A 26447-nucleotide genomic window follows, 5' to 3' on the forward strand; every position below is an offset into this window, starting at 1 on the left:
CACACTCCCTTACAGTCACTGCTGGCGGGGCGGCTTGGTATGCGGGCTCCTCCGCTCCTGATTCAGGCAGTTAAGATTTGGACAAACTGTAATAAAATAATGAAACAAACTGACATTGATCCATATACTCCTATCTGGGGGGCAAAGAAATTTGAGAAGTTGAATACAGTGAAGAGGGCCAGGGAGTGGTCTCGGTTGGGTGTGGTGTCGGTAGGTCAGCTTTATGATACAAATGTACTTAAATCCTTCGAACAGTTGGTTGGGAAATTCTCTGTACCCAGAACAATGTTTTATTCTTACCTTCAGTTACGACACGCCCTAAACACACAATTTAAAGGGGAGACTTTGGTGTTTGGGGTGGATCCACTGAGGAAACAATTACAGGCCTTGGGTTATAGAGGTCTGATCTCTCGAATGTATTCATGTCTTCTGTATGAATCCACTGCAGATGATTTGGATGGTTTGAGGAATCAGTGGGAAATAGATATTGGTCCTTTATCAGACAAGGAGTGGGAAATGGTTACAGACAGTACTAAAGGTTATACTTCATCATTAAAATTTCAACAAATACAGGTGTTTATCTTACACAGGGCCTACTTTACCCCTATTAGATTGGCAAAATTTCGCCCGGATGCTACCCCTAACTGTCCGAAATGCAATTCGATCAATGCTAACTTTTGGCACCTTCTATGGGAGTGTTCATGTATACAAATCTTCTGGCGAAGGATCAGGAGATGTATTCAGGTTACTGGAATTGAAGTGTCTCTTAGTTCACCGGCCACTTGTCTCTTTGGGCTCCGATTGAAGGGGAAAGTTAATAAACTGACAAAAATGTACATTTCACAGTTATTGATGTTGGCTAAGGTCTGTATAGCGAGGCTGTGGTTGGCCCCGACGAGTCCCACGGTTAAAAATTGGAAGACACTGGTCAATACCACCATAAGGCACGAGAGATTTGTTTATACTAGCAGACAGGCTCTGAAGGAATTTGAGAATATATGGTACAGATGGTTAGAGTCTCCATTCTATCCTATGTCATCTAGTACAGATGCTCTATCTACTTAAATGTATGGCTACCGCAGTTCTTATAATAAGTATCTGAGTCCATGTAATAAACCCTGCATGTGTAACATACTTATGTATAAGCATTTACGATGTATGATCCTGAATGAATATAGCACATTTATTATTATTATGCTTTAATGTAATCTTGTAAATTCCGTCATTTAATTCCGATATGTATGCGATTGTTTTTCTTTTCTTTTTGTTGTTTAGTATGTTTATATCTTAAAAAATTTCAATAAAAATACTGGATTTAAAAAAAAAAAAATAGTAAAATAGATCCTGTTATTTTGAATCCAACATTTGGGACACCCATGTATTTTTCTTCAGGCAATGTAGTCAACTCTACTTTTCTTTCTGTTCCAAATAAAGTAACAAGTTGAATGTTTTCATCACTTTGCGCTGTGCTTCCACTATTAAATTCCACTGAGGGGCTGGCTGGGCTGGGGGGCTTCTATCCCCCAGACCGATCCCAGAGTGGGCTACCTTGTGCTGAGTCACTAGGCTATGCCTCATTTTTTCCCTTTTAAAATGTTTCTAATAGGCTGCTGAGTCTCGTCACCAGGGTACAATTTGCCAGCCTGCCCTTGCTTCCACTATTAAACTTAGTCTGTAGCTTGTGACTTGTCTCCATTCTCTGCCCATGTCATATGCAGCCCTGCTCTAATTTACATAATGACATGAATAAATAAGAGACAACTGCCTCTTTAATAATAATAATAATAATTCTCCGGCCCTCGTAAATATGTGGACACATATGCTAGTAGGAAATTAAAATTGATAACAAATAGTGTCCTCACCTAATCAAACTCACTTTAAAATAGCTATAAGGCCCTTTTCTATCTTAACCTTGCTTTCAAAGTGAAAATAAGCTCTTAAAGAGTTAAATAATATGGGTGGATAAAGAGGTAAATGCCCTAGGAAAATCAGGACAGATGTTAGCCCTAAGTCATAAGCAATGTATTGAGTTTTCAGGCACCCTCTATGTGATGTTGGGTGCCTCAAGGAGGGTGCAAATTATTTTTTAGAGGAGCATTATTAGATTTTGAAGTCCTTATTGAAACTGTAGTGGTCCTCACACTATGACATCACAACACTAGTGCCATTTGTTCATACCCAATCAGCTGCATACTGTATGACTGGCTAAACATGTTCAACTCAAGTGGAGATGGCATCAACTATTTGATTAGATTAATGTTTTGGTTGTGTTAATACACTGTCTTGGCACTTTTTCAGAAGAATGGAATCTGATTCGTGGTGAGTTGAGCTCTTGATGGCCACATGTTGCTTAAACCAACCTAGATGCTCAAATAATATGCACTTTTGAAACCAGGGATGTGTCAACTGTAAAAAAAAAACGAACCCACCCGAACACGATCAGAGTACCGAGTCAAGCAGGCTCGGTACTTTCACACGTCCTTGAACTGAAAACAAGGCAAAATGTCATTGTTGCTTCGTCGGACCTCGCGAGTTTTGGATACTATAAGTATCGCCCTCCACGAAGATTCTGCATCATTTCACAGACAGACACAGAAGGCGTAGCACCGTTCTTGGCAGTCTCCAGTGACATTGGTATGTGCCATAACTCACACAGAAACAGGAGGGGTGGCAGTGTTCTTGGCAGTCTACAGTGTCAGTACCATTTCTCAGCGTCATTGCTGAAACAGAAACAATAGGGATGGCAGTGCCTTTATCAGTCTAGAGTCACCTCAGTGCCATTGCTCACACAGAAACAAGAGGGGTGGCAGTATTCTTGTCACTTTCCAGTCTCCAGTACATTGCTAAGTGCCATTGCTAACACAGAAACAGGGGTAGCAGACAGTGTTCTTGTCACTCTCTAGTCTCCAGTCACAGTGCTCTGTGCCATTGATATGGATTCACATAAGTCCACAGAAGATCAGGAGCACCATGCAGCTGCTGGCACCAGTCATGATGCTACTATAGTCCTTTTATGTTATCTGCTAAAGCCTATGTTCAAGTGCATAATGGTTTTAAGTCAGGGAAACAGAAATGTAAAAAAAAAAAGCTTTTACCTTGGAAAAGAAAAAAGCATCCATAATCAAGGCAATGTTAACTGCAGAAAAACATAAAATTGCCAACATGCCATTCTACACTCGCAGTGGAAAGGAAATAATCAGACCTTCGCCTTTCTGTATGAGTGCTAGTTCTGCAACTGTCAGTGAGGCATCTTCTTGTAAGGTCAGTCATGACAATGCAAGATCTTGTCAATCTGACTCAAAAAGAGGTGCTCAAATACTTTTAAGTGTAAAATCCGAGCTGGAAAAAAAGAATTAAGGCAGTAGAAGTAAATGTATGTTCAGATTCAGAAATGACACAAATCCCTGAGGAGAGTCTATCCACGAGTGCTATGTCTAAGCCTGAGCTTTCTGATACTGTACTCATAAAGAAGCGTCCTTTCAGCATTTCTGCACATGTGTGGATGAGCAGCCCAATTGTAGCTGGTGATACACAAATTGAGAATTCCACTTTGGATTTGCAACAGGATGAGGGGTATATTTGTGTAGCTGACGAGGGCGCAAATGAGGATGTTGATGAGGATAATGTTGCTTGTGTAAGTCCTGCAACAGTGGAAGCAGTTCTTTCACGTGATAAGATGAAGGTCATTGTCATGCCTGGGCATAAGACCAAAAAATCCACCTCTTATGTGTGGAATTATTTCTACCCAAATCCTGACAACAGTTGTGTAGCGTTTGTAAAGCCAGAGTCAGTAGAGGTAGGGACCTTAACCATCTAGGAACCTCATCACCATTTGAAGCGAGTTCAAAGCAAGCTGTAGGGAAAATCAGAAACTTATGCTAATAAAATAACAACAAGCAGTCCATCATCAGCTAGGTCCCTTCTCTCAGCTAGATCCCGACCCCTGCAATCTACACCCACAACAACTTCCTCATTAATATCCTCAGTAGCGACCCGAGTTAGTTCGGCAGGTTGCTAAGACTAGATGACTTCTCCACTATCCTGAATTCCTCAGAAGACTTCTTGAGCGTTAGTCCCATTGCTGCTACTGCTGCTGCTGCTGGGGGTGGATCTTCATCCCAGAAGCAGACTAAGAAGAAGACTACTAGTAGTTTATAACAATTGACATTAAACAATCCTTTTCAAGAGGAAGCAAGTATGAAAGCTATCACCCAGTCGCAAAGCGGATCAGAGACGCAATGGCAGCTATGCTAGTATTAGATCTGCGTTCAATATCCACTATTAATGCAGCTGGTTTTAGACAGTGAATTGAGGTCTTGTGTCCTCATTACCAAATTCCATCACGACACCATTTTAATAGAAAAGCAATTTGTCAACTCTACCAGAAAGTTAAAAAAAAATTCTATTTTTTTCTATAGTTAAAAATTTAAATTTAAAAATTTAATTATTGGGCTACAGAATGCCATTCTACCCATTGTACACTTAACCACATATATGTGGACAAGCGGAACTGGACAAACTGAAGGTTATATGACTGTGACAGCCCACTGCAGCAGCATGTACCCAACTATATCAGATTTTTCAGAAGCAGGCTACTCTGTGTATCACCGGCTTCACTAAGAGGCATACCACTGACAACTTGTTAGAAAAACTAAGGGATATCATTGCAACATGGCTTATCCTGCTTGGACTCTCATCGGGATGTGTCATTTCTGATAACGCTACCAGTATTGTGAGAGCATTACAGCTAGGTGAATTCCATCACATTCCCTGTTTTGCTTACACAATTAACTTGGTGGCGCAGAGCTTTTCGAAAAATGACAGGGACGTCCAGGGGATACTATCTGTGGGCCGAAAAATTTCTGGACATTTCAGGCAGATGTGAGTGCGTTCTCTGTACAGCGCTGCGGAATTAGTGGTGCTATATAAATAAATGGTAATAATAATAATAATAATAATAATAATAATAATTCAACAACAGCATGTAGGAGATTGCAGCAGCTACAAGAACAATTTAATTTGGTCTGCCACTAACTGAAGCAAGAGGTGGTAACAAGGTGAATTCCACCCTTTATATGCTTCTGAGGATGGAGGACCAGCGAAAAGCCATCCACGCTTACTACACAAGCCCTGACATTGGGGAAGGAGGGGGAATGTATTGTAGTCGAGTGCCGTGGAGAATACTTTCCGTGTTGTGCAAGGTGCTGAAACCATTCAAAGTAGGTCCCAAAAGACTCATTGGTGATGCAGATGACTCAGCACAACATTTAGACATCTGGTCTGGTCTAAAAGAATTGACCAAAAATTTGTAACTCCACTTGATCCTACTATCAACATCCAAAGAATGGTGGAGGATTATTTTAATGACAGCGTACAAATAGATATGTCAGACAGTCCCTTTACATACTGGGAGGAAAAAAGGTAATTTGAAGACCCATTGTCACACGGCGCTCATTCGGCTTCCACAACCGAAGACCGACACGCTCACCTGTTCCCCATTCATTCATACTTCAGCTGCTGGTGTCCTGGCTTTGGTTCTGCGCATGTGCAGACCTTAAGCCTTTGTGTCCTCTGCATGTTTTCCATTGGCTATGAGTTTGGCTCCAAACTTGAAAAGGCACTTCCCCTTTCCCCTCACTGCCTGTTGATCAAGTTACCTGCCTGACTAGACTTCATCTTGTCTGCTGTACGTTTACCTTGGATCCTCAGCGCCTCCTTGTCCTCGTTACTCTGTTGGCTGGACTGTCCACGCTGCACCTGTCTCAGCTGTGCTACTGTACTACGGGCTATACCGCTCAAGCTGCACATGCCTTCCTTACCTTGCTGGCTGGACTGTTCACGCTGCACCTGTCTCCGCTGTGCTGCTGCACTATGGGCTATACCGCTCAAGCTGCACCTGCCTTCCTTACCTTGCTGGCTGGACTGTTCACCCTACATCTGTTTCCGCTGTGCTGCTATACTATGGGCTCAACCGCTTAAACTGCACTTGTAGCCGTTACTTTGCTGGCTGGACTGTTCACGCTGCACCTGTCTCCATTGTGCTGCTATACTATGGGCTGTACTGCTCAAGCTGCACTTGTCTCCGTTACCCTGCTGGCTGGATTGTTCACGCTGCACCTATCCTTATTGTGCCGCTATACTACGGGCTGAATAGCTCAAGCTACAACTGTCTCCATTGTGCCGCTACACTACAGGTTGTACTGGCCAAGCCGCACTAGTCTTCGTTATCCTGCTGGTTGAATTGTTCACTCTGCATCTGTCTTCACACCACCATTTGGCTGAAGAGCTTACGCTCCACCTGTATCCATCATGCTGCTGACCAAAGAGCTTACACTCCATCAGTCTCCACTGGCCCGTCGGCCAAAGAGCTTACATTCCATCTGCCACCATTGTGTCTCTTCATAACATCTTATTATATACTCCCCTAGGGTCTCGCCTGACACTTCTGGTAGGGGCCGCGACCTGCAGGCGGACGCTGCTGAGTCCAAATCACCTTGCGGTGGTCACTGGTGAATACCATCTGTCCGTTAGACTCCGCGCCCTGCTGGGAGTAGTGCCAAGTTGGGCAGACCCAAGAATCCAGTTTACCAAACCGTGACAGTATCAACAGGTCATGACGGATTCTACTGGGGAGCCTTCGGCCAAAGATATGCTTCAACATTTACTTAACCGGGTAGAACAACCAGACGGGGTTCAGCGACAACTCCTTCAGTGCTTCCAAACACTGGCTTCCAGAATGGATCCTATTCAAATTGCTGCTTACACACCTCCTCCTGTCATTCCAGCACCCGAACCTCCTGCTCTTGAGATACCTGCCAACTCCACCTCTACTCTTCGGATTCCTTCTCCTTTTAAGTTCTATGGGGACCCCAAGATTTGTAGAGGTTTCCTCAACCAGTGATCGATTCAATTCGAACTACAACCTCAGAATTTTCCTACCCAAAAGGCTACGGTCACTTACTTAATATCCTTGCTTTCTGGTCAGGCCCTGGCCTGGGTTTCTCCCCTCTGGGAGCGGGATGATCCACTCCTTTCTGACAGTGCTGCTTTTATAGCTGCATTTTCGATTAACCTGGTCATGCTATATCTGCTGCATCAAGTATTCTTAGACTCCACCAAGGGCCACGATCCGTGGATCAATACGTCATCACTTTTCGCACTCTGTAATCCGAGTTACGCTGGAATTATGACGCCCTGGTGGCTACCTTTTGGCAAGGACTATCCGATAAAATCAAGGACGCTCTGGCCTCTCAGGAATTACCAACTACTTTAGATTCCCTAATTTCCTTATGTAACCGTGTGGACCTTCATTTCCTCGAAAGAGCTGCTGAGAGGGATATCTCTTGACATTCTGTGCCTTGGACAACACCTCATTACTTTTCTTCAACTTCTGAGGATGAACCTATGCAACTAGGACGGTCGCGCCTGACTCCAGAAGAGCGCGACCGAAGATTTAAAAACAAACTGTGTATTTATTGTGCCGATCCGGGTCATATGCTTAACAACTGTCCCAAGAAGTCGGGAACGCCAAAGCCTAATTTGTTCCAGAGAGGTCAGATTGGGCAATATTAAATCCTCTCCTCAGTCCAGTTTACCTAAGGTCTGTTCTTTCCCCATTACATTGTATGGCCCATCAGGCCCCATCCTTTCCTATGCATTATTGGATTCAGGAGCTGCTGGGAATTTTATTTCTCTTTCCTTCGTGTCTCAAAGTTCTTTGGCTACATCTTCCCTAGAGCATCCTGTTTCTGTTACTGCTATTGATGGATCCCGTATCTCCAACGGTCTTATCAAGATCAGCACTAAGCCTATCCTTTTGCAAGTAGGAGCACTACATAAAGAGATGATGTCTTTCCATGTTTTACCTTCCTCCACCAGTCCAGTCATCTTGGGGCTGCCCTGGCTCTAACAACATTCGCCTCAGATGGTTTGGACTACCTACCAAGTCTTATCCTGGAGTCCAAACTGTTTTTAAAATTGTCTTTCTCGTGTTCACCCCCTGGCCTCTACTAGCATTTCGTCAGAAGTCAAGTTTGATCTTCTTCCAAAGCAATATTCATCATTTTTGGATGTCTTTGATAAAACCAGTTCCGAACACCTTCCTCCTCATCGAGCCTGGGACTGCCCTATTGACCTTCAACCTTGTCAAATTCCTCCTCGAGGCCATGTGTACCCCCTATCATTGCCAGAGACCCTAGCCATCTCTGACTATGTTAAAGAGAATCTCCAACGTGGTTTCATCAGACCATCTTCTTCTCCTGGCGGGGCCGGATTCTTTTTCGTTAAAAAGAAGGACGGTTCTCTCCAACCATGTATTGATTACAGAGGCTTTAATGCTATAATGATAAAAGAACCGATATCCCATTCCACTCATTACTGAACTCTTTGCCCGTATAAAGGGGGCCAAGATATTTATCAAGTTGGAGCTTAGAGGAGCCTATAATCTTATCAGAATCAAAGCAGGCGATGAATGGAAAACGGCCTTTAACACCCGTGACGGCCACTATGAATATCTGGTGATGCCCTTTGGTTTGTGTAACACCCCAGCAGTGTTTCAGAGTTTTGTTAATGAGATTTTTAGGGACCTCCTCTATGACTGTGTTGTAGTCTACCTAGATGACATCTTGATTATTTCTCAAAATATCCAGTTACATTGTCTTCATGTGGCAGAGGTTCTCTCATGACTCTGCAAGAATCAACTTTTTTGTAAACTTGAAAAATGTTTGTTTGAACAACCACAGTTGTCGTTTCTTGGCTATATAGTCTCTGGCACGGGACTGGAGATGGATCCGGAAAAAGTGCGAGCCATAATTGAGTGGCCCCTTCCTTTGGGCCTGAAACTTGTACAGCATTTTTTGGGATTTTCAAATTATTATAGACGCCTTATTAAAGGGTATTCTACCATTGTGGCAAACATTGTGTCCCTTACACAGAAGGGCGCCAATCCTAAATCCTGGCCTCCAGAGGCCTTAAAAGCCTTTGAATTTCTTAAAGAAGCATTCTCTTCAGCACCTATTCTTCAGCAACCCAACACCTCTCAACCATTTTTTCTTGAAATTGATGCCTCAAATGTAGGAGTAGGAGCTGTTCTTTCTCAGAAATCTCATCTTAATCAGTTTCATCTCTATGCATTTTTCTCCAGGAAATTTCTACCGGCAGAGAAAAATTATGCTATTGGAGATAAAGAGTTACTTGCTATTAAAATAGCCCTGGAGGAGTGGCGCTATCTGTTGGAGAGAGCTAGACACCCCATCACTATTTTTACAGATCATAAAAATCTTCTGTATTTACAATCTGCTCAGTGTCTAAATCCTAGAAAAGCTAGATGGTCTCTTTTCTTTTCTCGTTTTGATATCCGCATCACATTTAAACCTGGAGAGAAGAACAAACGTGCTGACGCCTTGTCTCAGGCTTTCAGTGTTGATGCTAATATTGAGGAAACATCATCTCGTCCTATTCTGGATCCCAAGTGCCTACTCACATCTACTTTGACTACTGTCTGTTCACCACCGCCTGGGAAGACTTTTGTTTCGGCTAATCTTCGAAGAAAACTTTTAACATGGTTCCACTCCACTCACTTTGCTGGTCATACCAGAGTAAGTAAGACCACTGAATTGGTTTCTCGGAGCTATTGGTGGCCAAAGCTCCACCTTGATGTCAAGGAGTTTGTTTCCTTGTGTGATACTTGTTGCCAACACAAGTCTTCCTGTCAGTCGCCTGCAGGTCAATTAATTCCTCTGCCTATTCCGGACAAACCATGGACTCACCTTAGCATGGACTTTATTACCAACCAACCCCCTAGTAAGAAACATAACACCATCTGGGTTGTGGTAGATCGGTTTTCAAAGATGGCTCATTTTATTTCACTCATTGGGCTTCCTTCTTCCTCAGTCCTTGCTGTGCTGAAATCGTTTCGGATCGTGGAGTCCAGTTTGTGTCTAAGTTCTGGCGAGCCTTGTGAAAACTTCTTGGCATCCAGTTGAATTTTTCATCTTCCTATCACCCTGTCTAATGGACAGACTGAATGTCAATCAAGATTTAGAGACCTTCCTCAGAATGTTTTCCTCTGCTAATCAAGATGATTGGGTAGATCTTCTACCTTGGGCTGAATTTGTATATAACAACGCTCTTCACGAATCAACTTCTGCATCGTCCTTTTAAAATTGTGTATGGCATCCATCCATCCTTTCCTAAGTTTACTTCCCTCCCTCCCACCCAGGTTCCTGCCTTTAATGCCTTTCAGTGTAGATTTGTGTCAATTTGGAATCAAGTAAGGAATTGTCTCAGGAAATCTTCTACACGTTACAAGTTCGCAGTCTGATAGGAAACGCCGGGCTACACCTGCTTTCAAGATTGGTGATAAAATATGGCTTTCAACAAAGAATATTTGCCTCAAAACTCAGGTTCATCTGGATCAGGAATTCGAAGTTAAGCAGATTTTGGATTCAAGATTCTGTAAAGGAGGATTGATGTGTCTGGTAGACTGGAAGGGTTTCAGTTCCGAGGAGCGCTCCTGGATCCGGGCAGTGCATGTTCATGCTCCGATTCTTGTTAAGAACTTTCACAAGAGATTCCCGCTAGAGCCGAACCCAAGGTGTGCCGTGCCCACCTTTAAAGGGGGGGGAGTACTGTCACACAGCACTCATTCGGCTTCCACAACCGAAGACCGACACGCTCACCAGTTCCCCATTGATGCATACTTCAGCTGCTGGTGTCCTGGCTTTGGTTCTGCGCATGCGCAGACCTTAAGCCTTTGTGTCCTCTGCATGTTTTCCATTGGCTATCAGTTTGGCTCCAAACATGAAAAGGCACTTCCCCTTTCTCCTCACTGCCTGTTGATCAAGTTACTTGCCTGACTAGACTTAGTCTTATCTCCTGTACGTTTACCTTGGATCCTCAGCGCCTCCGTGTCCTCGTTACTCTGTTGGACTGTTCACGCTGCACCGGTCTCCGCTGTGCTGCTGTACTATGGGCTGTATCGCTCAAGCTGCACCTGCCTCCGTTACCTTGCTGGCTGGACTGTTAACACTGCACCTATCTCCACTGTGCTGCTGTACTACGGGCTATACAGCTGAAGCTGCACCTGCCTACCTTACCTTGCTGGCTGGACTGTTCACGCTGCATCTGTCTCCGCTGTGCTGCTATACTGCGTGCTCAACCGCTCAAGCTGAACCTGCCTTCGTTACCTTGCTGGCTAGACTGTTCACGCTGCACCGGTCTCCACTGTTCTGCTGTACTACGGACTGTATCGCTCAAGCTGCACCTGCCTCCGTTATCCTGCTGGCTGGACTGTTCATGCAGCACCTGTCTCCATTGTGCTGCTACACTATGGGCTGTACTGCTCAAGCTGCACTTGTCTCCGTTATCCTGCTGGCTGGACTGCTCACGCTGCACCTATGCTTATTGTGTCGCTATACTACGGGCTGAATAGCTCAAGCTACACCTGTCTCCATTGTGTTGCTACACCATGGGCCGTACTGCTCAAGCTGCACCTGTCTCCGTTATCCTGCTGCTGGACTGTTCAGGCTGCACCTATCCTTATTGTGCCGCTATACTACGGGTTGAATAGCTCACTCTGCACCTGTCTCCATTGTGCCGCTACACTACAGGCTGTACTGCCCAAGCTGCATTAGTCTCCGTTATCCTGCTGATTGAATTGTTCACTCTGCATCTGTCTTCACACCACCATTGGGCTGAAGAGCTTACGCTCCACCTGTATCTATCGTGCCGCTGGCCAAAGAGCTTACACTCCATCAGTCTCCACTGGCCCGCCGGCCAAAGAGCTTACATTCCATCTGCCTCCATTGTGTCTCTTCATAACATCTTATTATTTACTCCCCTAGGGTCTCGCCTGACACTCCTGGTAGGGGACGAGACCTGCGGGCAGACGCCGCTAAGTCCAAATCACCTTGCGGTGGTCACTGGTGAATATCATCCGTCCGCTAGACTCCGCCCTGCTGGGAGTAGCGCCAAGTTGGGCAGATCCAAGAATCCAGTTTACCAAACCGTGACACCCATGTACAAACTTGCTTTGCAATACCTAAGCTGCCCACCCTCCATCAGGGGCGGGCTGGGCAGTCCAACCGCTGTTAGGGCCACGATTAATAATTAGGCCTTCCTCCAGCTCCAACATTACAATAATGTGCCCCTTCATCATCGCCATGCCTTATGATCACACTGCGCCCTCCATGCTACTTTTGCCCCTTCACCTGGCTTCCCTTCATCACACTATACTATGCTGCTCCCCCCCTTTTTCAATCCCACTGTGCCATGCCTCCCCCCCTTTTTAACCCCACTGTGCCATGCTGCCACCCGTCTTTTAACCCCAATGTGCCATGCTGCCCCCATTTTTTAACCACACTGTGACATGCTCCCCCGTTTTTAACCACACTGTGCCATGCTGCCCCGTTTTTTAACCCCTCTGTGCCATGCCCCCCTGTTTTTTAATCCCTCTGTGTCATGCTGCCCCCCCATTTTTTTAACCCCTCTGTGCCATGCCCCACCCCCTCCCCCCCGTTTTCCTCTCTTCACTTACCTTTTCCTTTTCTTCTCTCTTTCTTGGTCCTCTCTGCTCAATTCAGACTGAATGCCGGGCGTGACATGATGACTGAATGGAGCAGAGAGGAGGGACGCCGGCGCCGTGATCATGTGGGTATATTTATTTTTTTAACTACCCTGCTCCCCCCACCAACGACCAAGCCCCCGCCCCCCCCCCGACGCAACAGTGATGTGGCCGCATTGCGTGTCATGTGATGCGGCCGCCTGTGCGCCCCCTGGGCTTAAACGTGTCACCCCACGCCTGCCCTCCAGTGTGTACTCAGAAAGAGTTTTCAGCACAGCAGGGAACCTTGTCAACTATTGGCGTAGGAGGCTACTTCCTAAAAATATGGAAAAGATGACGCTCATCAAAATTAACTACAAATTCCACAAAGAAGACCTTTACCTCCAATTATATCAAAGCACAGACACTTCTGTAATGGTGAATTCCAGCGGGGATGAATTAATATTGTGTGAGGATGATGTACATACTGATGAGGGTGAGGATGATGACAACAATATCTTGCCACTGTAGAGTTCATTAACAACACTGTTGAGTTTAAGGCAGCTAAGCTATTGGTAGCTTGTTTTGTGGAGGCCCATATAAACCAAACACTTCTGCCACAAAAGTGGCATTCCTTGTCATTGAAGTGCTTGGTTTGTTAAACTGTACCTGCTACCCCTCCTGTTTCTGTGTGAGTTTGTTAAACCTTTTTAACATATGGGTGGGTGGGAGGGCCCAAGGATAATTCTATCTTGCACCACTTTTCTTTTCTGCCACTGCTGTGTGGCAATGTTTCCTATATGTGCTGTGAACTGCCATGTGTTTGTGTAATTGCTCTGTCGCTTAGTATCCAGCCAGCTCGCTGTAGTTTTTGGCCAAAAGTGGATGACAATAATATTGTGACCTGTGAGTTGTTCAAAATTGACTAGAAAGAAGTGGAAATTAGTGTTATTGACATTAATAATAATGTAGGAACAAAAAAAGAGCAAAATTATGTCATTTTAGCAATTTTTCAAAAAAATATAGATCCAAAACCAAAACATGCAAGGTCGATTTTTACCAAACCAAAACCAAAACACGAACTTATTACAGATCCAAAACCAAAACCACAACACGGGGGTCAGTGAACATCTCTAATCATGTCTGATGGCCTATACTCAGGCCTAATGGCCTTTATCTATGACACTTACACAGAGACTATGCACATTAGCAGTAAATATACTAATTAGTAGCAATATGAGTATTTTAGGGGTAAATCAGGTAGGGAGTGGGGGTGGCACTGTGTCGGTCAACATTATTTCTAGAATTGTAGCTTCAGCAATAAGTGGTGGCTACAATTGGCATCAAATTAGTTGTTAATGAGGCCAATGGAGAGATTCTCAAATGACATTTCTGCAGCATTGCTGGAATATTTTAAAGTATAAGGTAATTTGATTAAAAAAAATTACTAGGTATTCTGCTGTCTGGGACAGCAACTGTATGGCGCCCTTTTCATCGCTTATGCAGAAAACATTTGTATATGAGATCTGTGCACAGATATTGTAAGCATTTTTAGCACTGGAAGCAAGGTTAGCAACACTCATGTATACATCTGCATCAAGAAAATTATCAATTTATTTTACTAACTCCCTTCATTTTGCTGCCTGCCAAATGTTGTTGCAGAGACTGCTGCATTATTGTAGACACACCCTAACTATTTTTTAAATTACTTATGCACACTATCTTTATTCTTTCAGAATATTGAAAGAGTACATGAGGTTTTTTTACAACTCTGTACTCACACTTGGAATTGTTATAAAAATAATGTTATTAATGTTATTACTTGATGCAATCCTTCAATGTTAATTAGATACATAAACTGACACATTGCATGTAAATTATATGCTGTTTTCTCAATTTACTTCCATGTTTACTAATTTGGGAATTAATTACAAAGGCCAGACATTTTTTCAAGATTACACTAGATTTTCCTGGTAGAATAAAAACAACCCATATATGGAAGAAACTTATTCCTGAGATCTGTAATACCCCATTCATACTGCACCAAAATCCCGGGTTTTTGCCGGGGCGAGCTCAAACGACCCGGGTCTTGGTGCAGTATGAATGGTACAAGTCAAAAATCCCGGGTCTAAAAACCCGGGTCTTCAACTTTATCGAGGGGTAATTCCCGGGTCGGACCCGGGTTGCCTGCACTATGAATGGTGCAACCCGGGTTTTTTAACCCGGGTTGCACAGAAAACAAGCTGATTGGCTGTCTGCCTGTCTCTGGAGGATGATGTCATCGGTGGGAGCCCGTGGAAGATTTGAGAAGGAGTTTAGGAACATGAACTCTGGGCTACACAAAAGTGAGTCATCGGCCATGATGAAAAGTAATGTGGTAAACAATCACCACCCACTTTTGCATCATCTTTATGCGTCAAAAAACCAGTCACCTTTCAATGACATCACCATTTTTCAGCCAATGAAAACTGCTCTGGTGATGACTCTCACAAATTGCCAGGGCACAGACTTGTGCAGTATGAATGGGGTCAACCCGGCTTGAAAAAACCGGGATATTGCCGGGGCGGCAGTTTACATATGTTTTCTTTTTATCTTCACTTTTCACTGGATGACACCCAACGCAGTGTAAACAATAGCCTATGGAACTGTTTGAAGTGTATATTTACTGGGCAGTGGTATACTTTTCTTAACAATGAGAGAAAAACTTTTAAATATACGTAAAACACATTTTCATTTTAGATCTTATTGGGACATAAATTTCGATAATCCAGACTTCGTTGCTGCAGTTGTTTCATTATTTCTCATACTTTAAGCTTTTAAATGTATCCACTGGAAAAATGCTTATTGTTTTATTTTTCAGTGTATTTTACCGTTAAAATTGTAGAAACATTGATTAATTGCAGCTTCTGGCACTGCAAACTGACTTCCCTTAAGCTCCTCTGACTAAATTAGATTATCCAATCATAGGATGCTGCTTTATTTTTGGCCTCAAAATGGAAGGGACTTGCACTCCAGTGTCTAAAATAGATTGCAAAGGCAGTAAATGGAAGAGATAAGGGTTAATCGTGGATATGATAAGAAAAGAGAGGAGACTAAAGTATTTTCTTTGAGTTATTTTTTTAAAACTTTATTTGTTTTGTGAGAAAAACACAATATTATAAAGATTAAAATAAAAGCATTTAACAAGTATCCCCAGAGCAAGGGAATCAAGGTGGCCCCATTCAAATTTAGTGGTACAAATATGACCTCATCAAGTGATAGGGTGAGCATGGGCTAGGGGGTTTGAGGTATATTACAATGAACTGGAGATTATGTAGCTGTATATTGCAATTATTTGGAGCATGAGGCTTGCTGTGTAGACTAAGTGATTCAGAGTGGACAGTAAACAATTCTGAGTGTTTCACTGGAAAAGGGTGTGTGAGGTTGGAGCACCGCCCATGGCCCATGCCAATTTTAATTTACAACTACAAAAGCAGTCTGTGTCCATCTGAGTTGTTATGATTTAATAACTGAAAAGGCACTCTGCAGAACATTGCAACAATGTTCAGTCAATATAGTGGGGTCAGAAAACACTAGTTATATCACATTCACCTTTGTTATTATTTTTCTCTTTATGGCAATAGTATTGTTTATTTTAGAATAGTTAGTTGAAAAATATGAATTGATTTTTACTTTCTCTATCAAATTTTTAGAGCTGGGAGGACCTTCTTTTGGTGCCAATACATTAAAGTTAACTAAGAAGCTTATAGACCAGGTTATATCAGTGAGGTGAGTAGTATTGTTGTTGCTCTGTCTATCTTGCTGTGCTCTGCATGTAAACATTGAAAAATATTAAATAAGTGAAAATCATGTTAATAGCTCTTCATGATCCTTCATATACATTATTATTTTAGGGGTATTAGATGTTTTGTCAAACAGTATTATCTGACCTTTATTCAAACACTAGCAGGCATGGATTTAGCCGATGCACACAAGATTGCCGCTATACTAGGTATACTTAGGTGGTAGACTAGCACACAATGATTTAGGCGCCCTTATGTCCCTCATTGACTATTTTGCCCCAGTGTCAGCCGCTGACATGGAGGGGCAGCAGTGAGCAGCTTCTTACAGTCTGACAGATTAAAATAAAAGTAAAATATGGTACCCCTCGCACCGCACCAGGTAGGAGGTTAGGTGATGCAGCGTCTGAGGGGTGACACTCGAGCAGGGGGAAAGGCTTAGTGTACAAAGTTCGCTTCTGCTGTCCCTTGATGCTCACAGTACATATATTTATGGCAGTGTGGACATCTTTATCTAACACATGTTGAAGGTTTAATTTTAAATGAAAATGTTACATTACTCATGTATCACATATATATATACACGTATATATGTCTAGCTCCAGACCTCAATGTGAAGTGCATAGATTGAGATCCTTGTCAGAGTGTCTTAAATGATTATTTTAAAACAGGACTGCAAAAGATAACATTGTAACATCTACAATTGCCCATATAGTCAGCGCCGGTGCTAGGGTTCACGGCGCCCTAGACACACTAAAAAATAAAGTAGAGTTTACTTACCTTTTCTCTAGCTGATCCGCGCCTTCTTCACGCAGAGGCGGAGTGATGCATTCTGGGAGGGGAGGGGAGGGGGGCGCCGGGAAAGAACTTTATTCACACTGTCTGTTTGACATACAGTGTGGTACTTCACAGATGCCCCGCGGACACTGAAAAACAGCGGCGGCACCCCGCCGCCGCTGCAACCCTCTTCTGAGCCGCTGACTAGATTAGAAAATCTAGTCAGCAGCGCCCTGCAGGTCCCGGCGCCCTAGGCAACTGCCTAAGGTTGCCTAATGGGAGCGCCGGGCCTGCATATAGTGCTTATAGTCGCCTACATGGGCTGATCCTGCTGCCCCATCCAAGAGCCAAGAGTCAGGATCATTGTTCAATTTGGACACACACATGGGTGGCCAAATTTGATGAAATCTGGCCATTAATCCCTGAGACTGCTAAATCACTTCCATCTTCATTACAACCTGCTAGTGCAGTTAGAAGATGACCACACACATGGGTAGCTAACAACATTCAACCACATTTTTCATAATGCCCAATTATGTTTCTAGCTATTTCACTTGGGTCATTATAATGCGGCAATATTGGGCCAGTTGTCTGATATCTGCTGTGATATTGCTGCATGTATGTATGTAGCAAACAAGAATGGTCTGTGGAAACTAGATGGACTATTTGCTTTTATCTGGTATCATTATTCTATGCCTTTACCTTTACCTCTAGTGAATCTGATGTATAAATGCTTTACCAGTATATAAAGGATATTGTTCACATTTATTTATCGTATACATCCTTGGATAGCAAGCGACTAGTGAGGTTTTGATAAATCTCCCTCTGGCAGGTCCCATGGGAATATAACACATACTTTCCTGATGAAAGACCACTTATACTCCAGTCTCCTGTTCTGTACATCATTGCTGTAGGAGTGATTGTTGTGACAGTAATCTAAGACACTTTGTTCTATTGCTAAGTGATGTTTGAATGGAAAACACATGTCAAGGGCACTTTGACTGACTATATCTATGTCAAACTCCAGGGAGGAAGATGTGCTGCTGTCAATGCTGAGGCTGCTAGAATGCGAGAGGGTCACAGCAGATGCAGAAGGTTCGATGGGACTCGCTGCTCTAATATCTGGGTCGTTACCAGACCTGAAAGGAAAAAGGTATTAATCGTGTGGCTTAAGCTCAAATCACACTATTGTTTCTGTGGTTTCACAAGTTTATTTAGCAACATATAGCTTTCAGTGGGAAACACTGCTTCCCTGGCACCAGAGGATATTAGTGATCTAACTGGTAAAAGTTTTCATGCAGCCAGAACTTGCAATAGTCATAATTTTTTTAATTTTTTTTCTTCTTTCACTTCTATGTAAAATTACATTTTTATTGTGTATGTCTTGCAATGTGTTTTTTTTTAGACTGTATCTGTCAGGAAAGAACAGCATGCAGCAGTTTTCATGCTCCATTGCATTTTAGGTTGTTTTTTTGGTGCATGGATTCTATGTGGGGAATGTTAAACTCATAGTTCTTTGACAAGTGAAAACATTGATAAAACAGGTGTATTAATAATGTGCTTTACATCCACTTTTATTCACCTTTCGATGCATCATGACAACTAAATTAAATGGCCATGGCAATTTTATATAGGAAGACATGTCAACAGCTCTGGAGAACAAGAGTAATATAGCAATTAATGCTGGACACTCGTTCTGGTTCTATCACATGGTTTGAGCACCAAGTGACAGATCAGAGTCTCAGTACGAGAGCCAAATAGCTGGATCACATTGGTGCTTTAAGCCAATACATAAAGTAAAGGAGTTCATTGTTAATAAATCAAACAAAATGAATCAATTGAATGTATATAAATAGCATATCATCCGATTTTAGTATGTTCTTTAAATAGATACCAATTGTTAATGATTCCAAATAGCCAGATGTATTTTTGATCAGTTTACTTTAAATTGTAACAAATTCCTCTCCTTTATTTTATTGGTGGAATTTTCACTTTTTTTCATTGTTAATCTTCACTTATCATAACTAAGATTAGCTCTCACATTTGCTTTGCAGAGTTGCAGTGGTGGTGTGCAGTGGGAACCTGCCATTACCTTTACTGCGTCATTGCCTGGACAGAGCTCTGGTTCTTGATCATAGAGTCTGCAAATTCTCTGTTGTGCTGCCAGACTTTACTGGGGAGATTACGAAACTTTTGGATGCCATTGGTCGGGAAGAAGTCAGGTGATTATCAATGTTCATCTATGACAAAACTTTATTTTGTTAACAAATCACCATTGTGCCTTTTACTCATGTCCACAATAAAGGATGATTCTTAAAAGTATTCAAATGTCCAATTTATGAAAAAAAATTACAAACTTGATTTTCAGTTTTTAAATTAACTTTTTTATACAAATTTGCTTCCTGGCACAATTTTTAATATACCAGATTTTTCTTTTCCCCTCTAAAATAAAGTGTCAAAAATCACAGAGAGGGGACTTTGGGATTTAAGTGGTGGGTGGGCCCATACAAACTAGATTGTAATATCTCTCTCATAAACATGATCCTCCTTATCCTTTGTTTTCACCTTGTATGTGATTATTTTATTCCCTATTTGCATGCTCTGTTTTGCCCAATGTCCAGTACTGCTGATGCCTGTGGCAGCTTACAAATTAACAACAATAATAATAGTCTTTCTGTGATAGTTGGAGCCTTTAACTCTTAAGCTATATATAATATACACTACATGGCCAAAAGCATGTGGACACAACATCAAATTAGTGTGTTTGGCCATTTCGGCAATACCCATTGCAAACAGGTGCATAAAACCAAGAATACAGCCGTGCAATGTCCATAGTCAAACAGTAGCAGTAGAATGGTTTGTGATGAAGAGCTCAGAGAATTTCAAAGTGGCACTGTTATAGGAGACCACCGTTGCAACAAGTCAAATTTCTGCCCTGCTAGAGCTGCCCTGGTCAAATATAAGTGTTGATATTGTGATGTGGAAATTTTTAAGAACAACAACAGCTCAGCCACAAGTCTGGCAGTGGTTTTCGTGACATAATTGGCCATTAACACAGGGACAAAGCCTAGTCGAGTCGTATACTGTGAGGGGTGAGTGACCTTGCCAAGTTTGACCCATTAGCATAATAAAATACATAAGTAAATGTAACATTCCAACCCTATGGCATACATGAAAAAGTCTCTGGTTATATGGGGACATGAGGTGACTCATAACCCTTTCAGTGGCCACTGTGTACATTGTAGAACCATGGAGCTCATGTCTCTTGCTTCCGGGGAGAGGGGTTCATGCATGGGTTTAAGTTTTCACAGTACCCGGAACCCACCTCCTCTCACGAATGGTGAATGTCTGGAGAACATGGGGCTAGAAGCTATACTGGGCACATACTACAGCAATGTACCCTACAGGGAATGGGGACTGGATGAGCTGGTCCTCAGTTATCACAGTTTGAATACTTCTTTCCGTCACATTGTGTGTGAAATATCTATAGCAAATGGGGTCCAACACCTTCTATGTAGCATTTGCTTTATTTTATATAGTCTGTTAGCAGTTTATATAAAGACAAGGATTCAAACGCATCACTTTAAAACATTTTGTATTTGTTAAAATCACTTTAACATTTAAAAAATATACAAGATATCTAATTTAACAAGCAAGAAATATTTGTTTTCAGTTTTGGTGCAGCCTGTACTGAACAGTCAGTGATGTGTATAGCTGCCAACAAAGCATCATTGCCAGACTGCTTATGTGGATACTACTAAAAAATGTTTTGCTGGCTATGTTCAGCTGAAATATCCAGTTGCTTTTCCCAGGCATTGTTAGATTGTGTAATTCACTTGAATTGGATATACAGGGTAGGTGAAACAATATTTACATTTCTAATTGTAGGATTTATTTATTTCAGGGTACTGGATATGCAGAAAGAAAATATATTTTTGAGCAATGACCTGTTCACCTTAGAGGTAGGCTATGCTGTCATTCCTTTTAGCATGTGAATATGTACTTTGCATAGACATAGAGAGGATATAAAAACCAGATATACGGAAGCAGTAAACTACTGACCTCACTAGACTCTGTATTGTCCACAATAAGACATGCCATTCTCACCTGCTCTTTGACCCCATGAGCTGCACTGTTATACAACGTATAGTGTCATACCACAGAGTGATGCCATACATAACATTTTAGGGAAGAACATTTGTATCACTGTACAAGCACTCTTGAAGTTCTTGGAGACCTGCATGTACAAATAAATGCAGACATACACTTGTAGCTCTGCTAGCCCATAGTAAGAGGGAGACAATTTTCAGCCATGTGCCTATCAGGCTGAAATATCTGCCTGTTTTTCAACCAGAAGGGGGTGGCAGAGAGCTTGACCGTGCTGCTCCTGGATTTTTCAGATATAGATAGGTGGGATTGACCGCTGAAATTGGAATTCTCTTACTATGAGGTTGCAGTGTTACCACGGCAGAGCTTCTAATGGGAGCCATGCCCAACAGGGGAGGAAATAAATATAATTTGGGTGTTTAATAACATGATTAATAATTAGCTTACTAGTTGCTTGCACATAATCAGTTATAACATGGTGACTCATGTTTTCAGTCCCATCCCTTCGGTTAACAACCCCTGATTTAGCCAGAGCGAATGTCTGATTGAATGCTATAAACTACAGCCCATTTTCCTATATTTAGCTTTTGTTTGTGAGGTCCTAGTTGTCTATTATAATCTACACATGGCAAAAAGACAATCCATTGTAAATAGATAACTTTACGCTCTCAATCGTGTAAAGTTATTCAATTAGTGGACACATAATCAAATTGTCTGCATGGGCAGTGCTCTAGGATAGTTCCTATTCTGGACATGTTGGCACAATAATCTGTTGTTACTTGTAAGTAATAGTGTAATGACCACAAAACACAGTAGTATGGTTAAGGGAATTACATGTTTTATCATTTCTTAAGATCACTCTCTGAAATTTCAGCATAATCTAGTAATCTAGCACAAAAAGAGGCATGTTGTACTGAGTCAAAGAATTGCGCATTTTTTTCTATGTATTTGTGTTTATTGGATAAACCTGTGTTCATTGGAAAGGTCCAGATGTGTCTCTAATGCATTATCCATCGCTGCCAAATAATGAATCACAAAAGCTGTGTACATTCTTGGCTCTGAGCCCTTAAACCTTCTGCCTTGTTTTCCCTTCGGAGATGGAATTTGCTGTTGCAATTCACAAATGGTTCCCATTATCATAACCAAAATAAACACACGGCCTTAACTCCTCCAATCCTGAGCCTCTAATCTTGTCCAGTCTCACCCTGTCTAGGAGTTGGAGTGCTTTCATTGAACAAAACAGGACACACTCTTCTTTTCCTCTAGAGACTATTTGTCATTAAACTTTCTCCACAGGCGCAACCAACCTAGAGGTGAATAGAGAATCGGACATGGTGCAGACTTATTGACCATAGTTGCCAATCTTCTTTATTGATCGACTGACAACACATTTTATTTATGATCCTTGTGACTTTGTGAAATAAAACTAAATTACTGTATATCTTTCAAAGAGGAAAATAAAGGAGATATGCAACAAACTGTTGCTGTAAACATAAATAACTAATTTCTATAACTATTAGGTGGTTGATTATAGTTTATAGTTTGTTTTTTAACCCCTCCTAATTATATAGAAGTCTCCCTAATACACTGGGCTGCTCATAGTTTTGTTTTGACATAGGCATAATGTGCAGACCATACAGAAAACATGCCATCTTCTAGTTTCTATATCATCTTGTTCAGTCTCAGGGATTTAGCTAAGGAGTGAAGGCTCTAAGAGCAACTTTGCACATCAGTCGTCCAGAGTAAAATCATATTCTTCCCCATCATGCCATATGCCTCTCATACTGCTTTATATCATATATTAATGATAATTTTAGTGCCGCTTCCCTATAATGTCATTGGCCACGACATGTTAATTTACCATTATTTGCATACTAATGGGGGTATCCTTTTAGATTGATTGAATTTTGTGCCTTCAGCAAAACATTTTCAGTTAATAACATGCTATCACCTGCTCCTACACTTTTTTTCTGAACCATAGGCTATTTTATTAAGCCAGAGATGGCCAACCTTTGAAATGCCATCTTTTGCAATACTACTAACTCCGAACATCTTCCAGTTGTTTCCATGCTCAAAAGCAATTAATGTATTCATAGGGTAGACAATCTAATTTAGAACTGGTGGTATGGAATATATAATGGAAATGGAAGTGAATGTAATTTGATAGTTTTTCAATTAACGCAGTAAAAGAAGTGGTAGTATGGCATACCACCATATACCAGCCTACTTTGACCACTATTATTTTGTACCTGGCCTGCTATTAAGAGAGGCTGCTGTTTTGCTTGATACACCATGCATATAAGGGTGCTGAGCTTCCCTTGCTGGGTATGCAGTGCTAATATGAACTGCACAGTGAGTGATGGCCATAGATAGGGAGAGAGAGACAGATAAATAAATACTAAAATATATACTGCTTGGTTCAAGCTGCTTTTTCAGACTTGCCAACTCTCCCGGAATGTCCAGGAAGCTACCAAAGGGGAGAACGGAAAAGTTAGCATGTATGTGCTATTTAAAAAGAATAAGGAAGCTTGGCGCAGGTCACAAGTGAAATGCATTTCATTTTATCAGACCCGAACAAAGCTGTACTGTAAGGCTAGCTCTTGTTCAGCCCTATATATTTACATAAATACCATTGTTAATTCACAAATAACTCATAATGGTGGGCCCTAAAGTAGTTTAAGTCAGTTCTGCTATAGTCTGTCCAGCCTGTAGCATTTTATGCTAGTCTGTTTCAAGTCAGACAAGTCTCACGCACATGGACAGCAACATATGGTTTGCATGTTTGTTTCCTCACAAAGAAAAATGCTTGTTTTCTTTTGGAATATATGATGCATGTAACAGAGTTTTGGTTCAGAGGAACCCTCATGGGTATTTCTTTACTCAACCCAAGAGAAACAAATTGTTGACAGTTCACTGTTATCTCATGGAGTGTTGATTAGAAAGCTCCTTAACCAAACTCAAACCAAAGAGTGTAGCTAGATGAAAATAACAGTTAAGACACACAAGCACGGAAAACACCAAAAATGCATGGGCCAACAATACAGCTATATGTGCAATATATGTGTATCTTTAGTTGCATTGTTTTGAATTATCCTTGCAACTTTCTTCAAAGGGAGTTTAATGAAAACAGCCACCCACAAAGAAAAAAACAAGACAAAATAAAACTAGGTATAAAAATGCTTATTCTTATGTCCAAGAGTGAATTGATCTCTACCGTTATCCCAAAATGGTGTTTTCCTATCTTATCGGAGGCCAATGTCACAATCAGACACTTACTAACCACAGGCTTTTTGTCACTTCAGGACCAGAATAATTGTGTTTTGGATATATATTCATTTCATTTTAAATACCTTTCCTAATTTTTATTCTATTCAAGAACTTTCTTTTTTTATAGACAGGTTGGGCTATCTTTTGGTAGCATCATGGAATAAATATTTTTATTTTATGGGTTATATAGGGAAAATACATACACTTTTAGGAGTCTACTAAACCGCTGTATGCAATTTATAATTTGTGGAACCCCAACTTTTAACTGACTAGAACAGGGATACCAAATAAGCTTTTTACATTTTAAATTGCCACATATTACAAATGTTCATAGAATGGAAGTACGTGAGGTTAGGGCAAAAAGTGGGCAGACAAACAGTGTAGATGGATTTTTTTTTTAAGTTAAGCAGACAATCTGCATAACACTCATGTATTTTTAGGAATGAGTGGATGATTTTGGGGCTGTGAAGTGATCTAAAGGGAGAGGAGAACTGAGAACACTTCAGATGTCATGTCACCTGTTAGCTCTCCATGACATGCTGTTCATACAGGAGGTAATTTGACAATTGATATGTACAGCATTCAGAATCCTTAAAAACAGTTATCCCACCAGGTATCTACATACACAAGTGGTTTGTGGTGCTTTATTATTGATAGATTTTGTAATGAGACCTAGGTATTTAAGCAATAAACCTTTGGCATATGAAAGCAATAGGAACATGGAGAAGACCAAAATATATACATATTCTACCCTTTCCCCCTGGTATACTCTTCTAAGTCAGTAAAATAAAAATCTGTTATTGTTGTGAGAGACTTCGGTCAAAAGTATAGAAGCAAGCAGTCTGCTGCATGTTTACATGGGTTCAATAAATAAATTCAGTCTGTAGGTGGTGCAATCTACAGGATTAATTTTACTGGCAGGTGGCAATAACAGAAAATGACACTACTAGGCTTAAAGAACCGTATTATCACAAATAATAATTTAAAAATAAACCACTCCCCCCCACCACCACTATTTGCTCTCTCTTCTCTCCTTATATAGAAGTGGAAGGTTTATGTTAGCATATATGTGAATGTATGATGTTAGATCAATTGGAATTTTGGACTTCAATTCTTCTCTTCACACGTCCTCTTCTCTTTCCCTTCCCTATTTTCCCTTCTTTAGCTCTCTTGACTTCATTATCTACTCACCCCTTCTTAAAAAAATACTAAAAACATTATTTGTACAGTTTATTGATTATCTGCATATCAATAAGGGGATTTATGTACTTTCGTTAAATCTCTTTCTCTGAATCTATCTGGGGGACACTGCTACAATGGGGTTGTATGAGGGCGCATGAGTTGGCACTTAAACAGTTAACTAAACTTGCTGCTGACTCCTCCCCTCTGCAACCACTACCAGCCTCAGTGTAATACAAAAGCCCCAAGGAAAACTAAGACCATACAGTAGAAGAGCAAAAGGGAGGGAACGCAGTGTCCCCCAGATGGATTCAGAGAAAGACATTTAACATAAGTACATAAATTCCCTTTTCACATTCATCCACTCTGGGGGACACTACTACAATGGGGACATACCAAAGCAACCCCCTAAGGGAGGGAACGCTCTGATAGTCCGTCCCGCAAAACACTGCGGCCGAACCCTGCATCGGCCGACGCAAACACATTAAACTGATAGAACTTTGTGAAGGTATGCGCAGAGGACCAGGTGGCCGTCCGACACAGTTGATCTGCAGAAGCCCAATGGCGCGCGGCTCAAGATGCCCCCACAGAACGAGTGGAATGACCAGTGAGCCTCGCCAGTACAGGCCTGTTCAAGCTCACATAAGCCTGCTTGATCATGGACTTGATCCACTGACCAATGGTTTGTTTGGAGGCTGGCCAACCCCTCCTTTGGGAAACATATAAAAGAAAGAGCGAATCCGTTTTCCTAGACGACGATGTTCTATACACATAAATTCGCAATGCCCTAACAATAT

At 41.7% G+C, this 26447-nt stretch overlaps 1 protein-coding gene across 6 annotated transcripts in view; it reads left to right on the forward strand.

Moving 5' to 3' along the window:
- The window catches only part of LOC142161469 (L-threonine ammonia-lyase-like), a 103960-nt gene that overhangs the window by 70720 nt on the left and 6793 nt on the right, over positions 1–26447 (forward strand). For 5 of the 6 annotated variants that reach the window (XM_075217128.1, XM_075217130.1, XM_075217129.1 and 2 more), the window contains 4 exons: positions 16234–16309; positions 18125–18250; positions 19152–19319; positions 21002–21059. In XM_075217128.1, coding sequence (XP_075073229.1) covers positions 16234–16309; positions 18125–18250; positions 19152–19319; positions 21002–21059 — 428 coding nt within the window. The remainder of the gene's footprint in view (positions 1–16233; positions 16310–18124; positions 18251–19151; positions 19320–21001; positions 21060–26447) is intronic. The other variant, XM_075217134.1, reaches the window with a different exon arrangement.

The sequence above is a fragment of the Mixophyes fleayi genome, chromosome 6 (assembly GCF_038048845.1).
Source record: "Mixophyes fleayi isolate aMixFle1 chromosome 6, aMixFle1.hap1, whole genome shotgun sequence".
Classification (NCBI taxonomy): Eukaryota; Metazoa; Chordata; class Amphibia; order Anura; family Limnodynastidae; genus Mixophyes; species Mixophyes fleayi.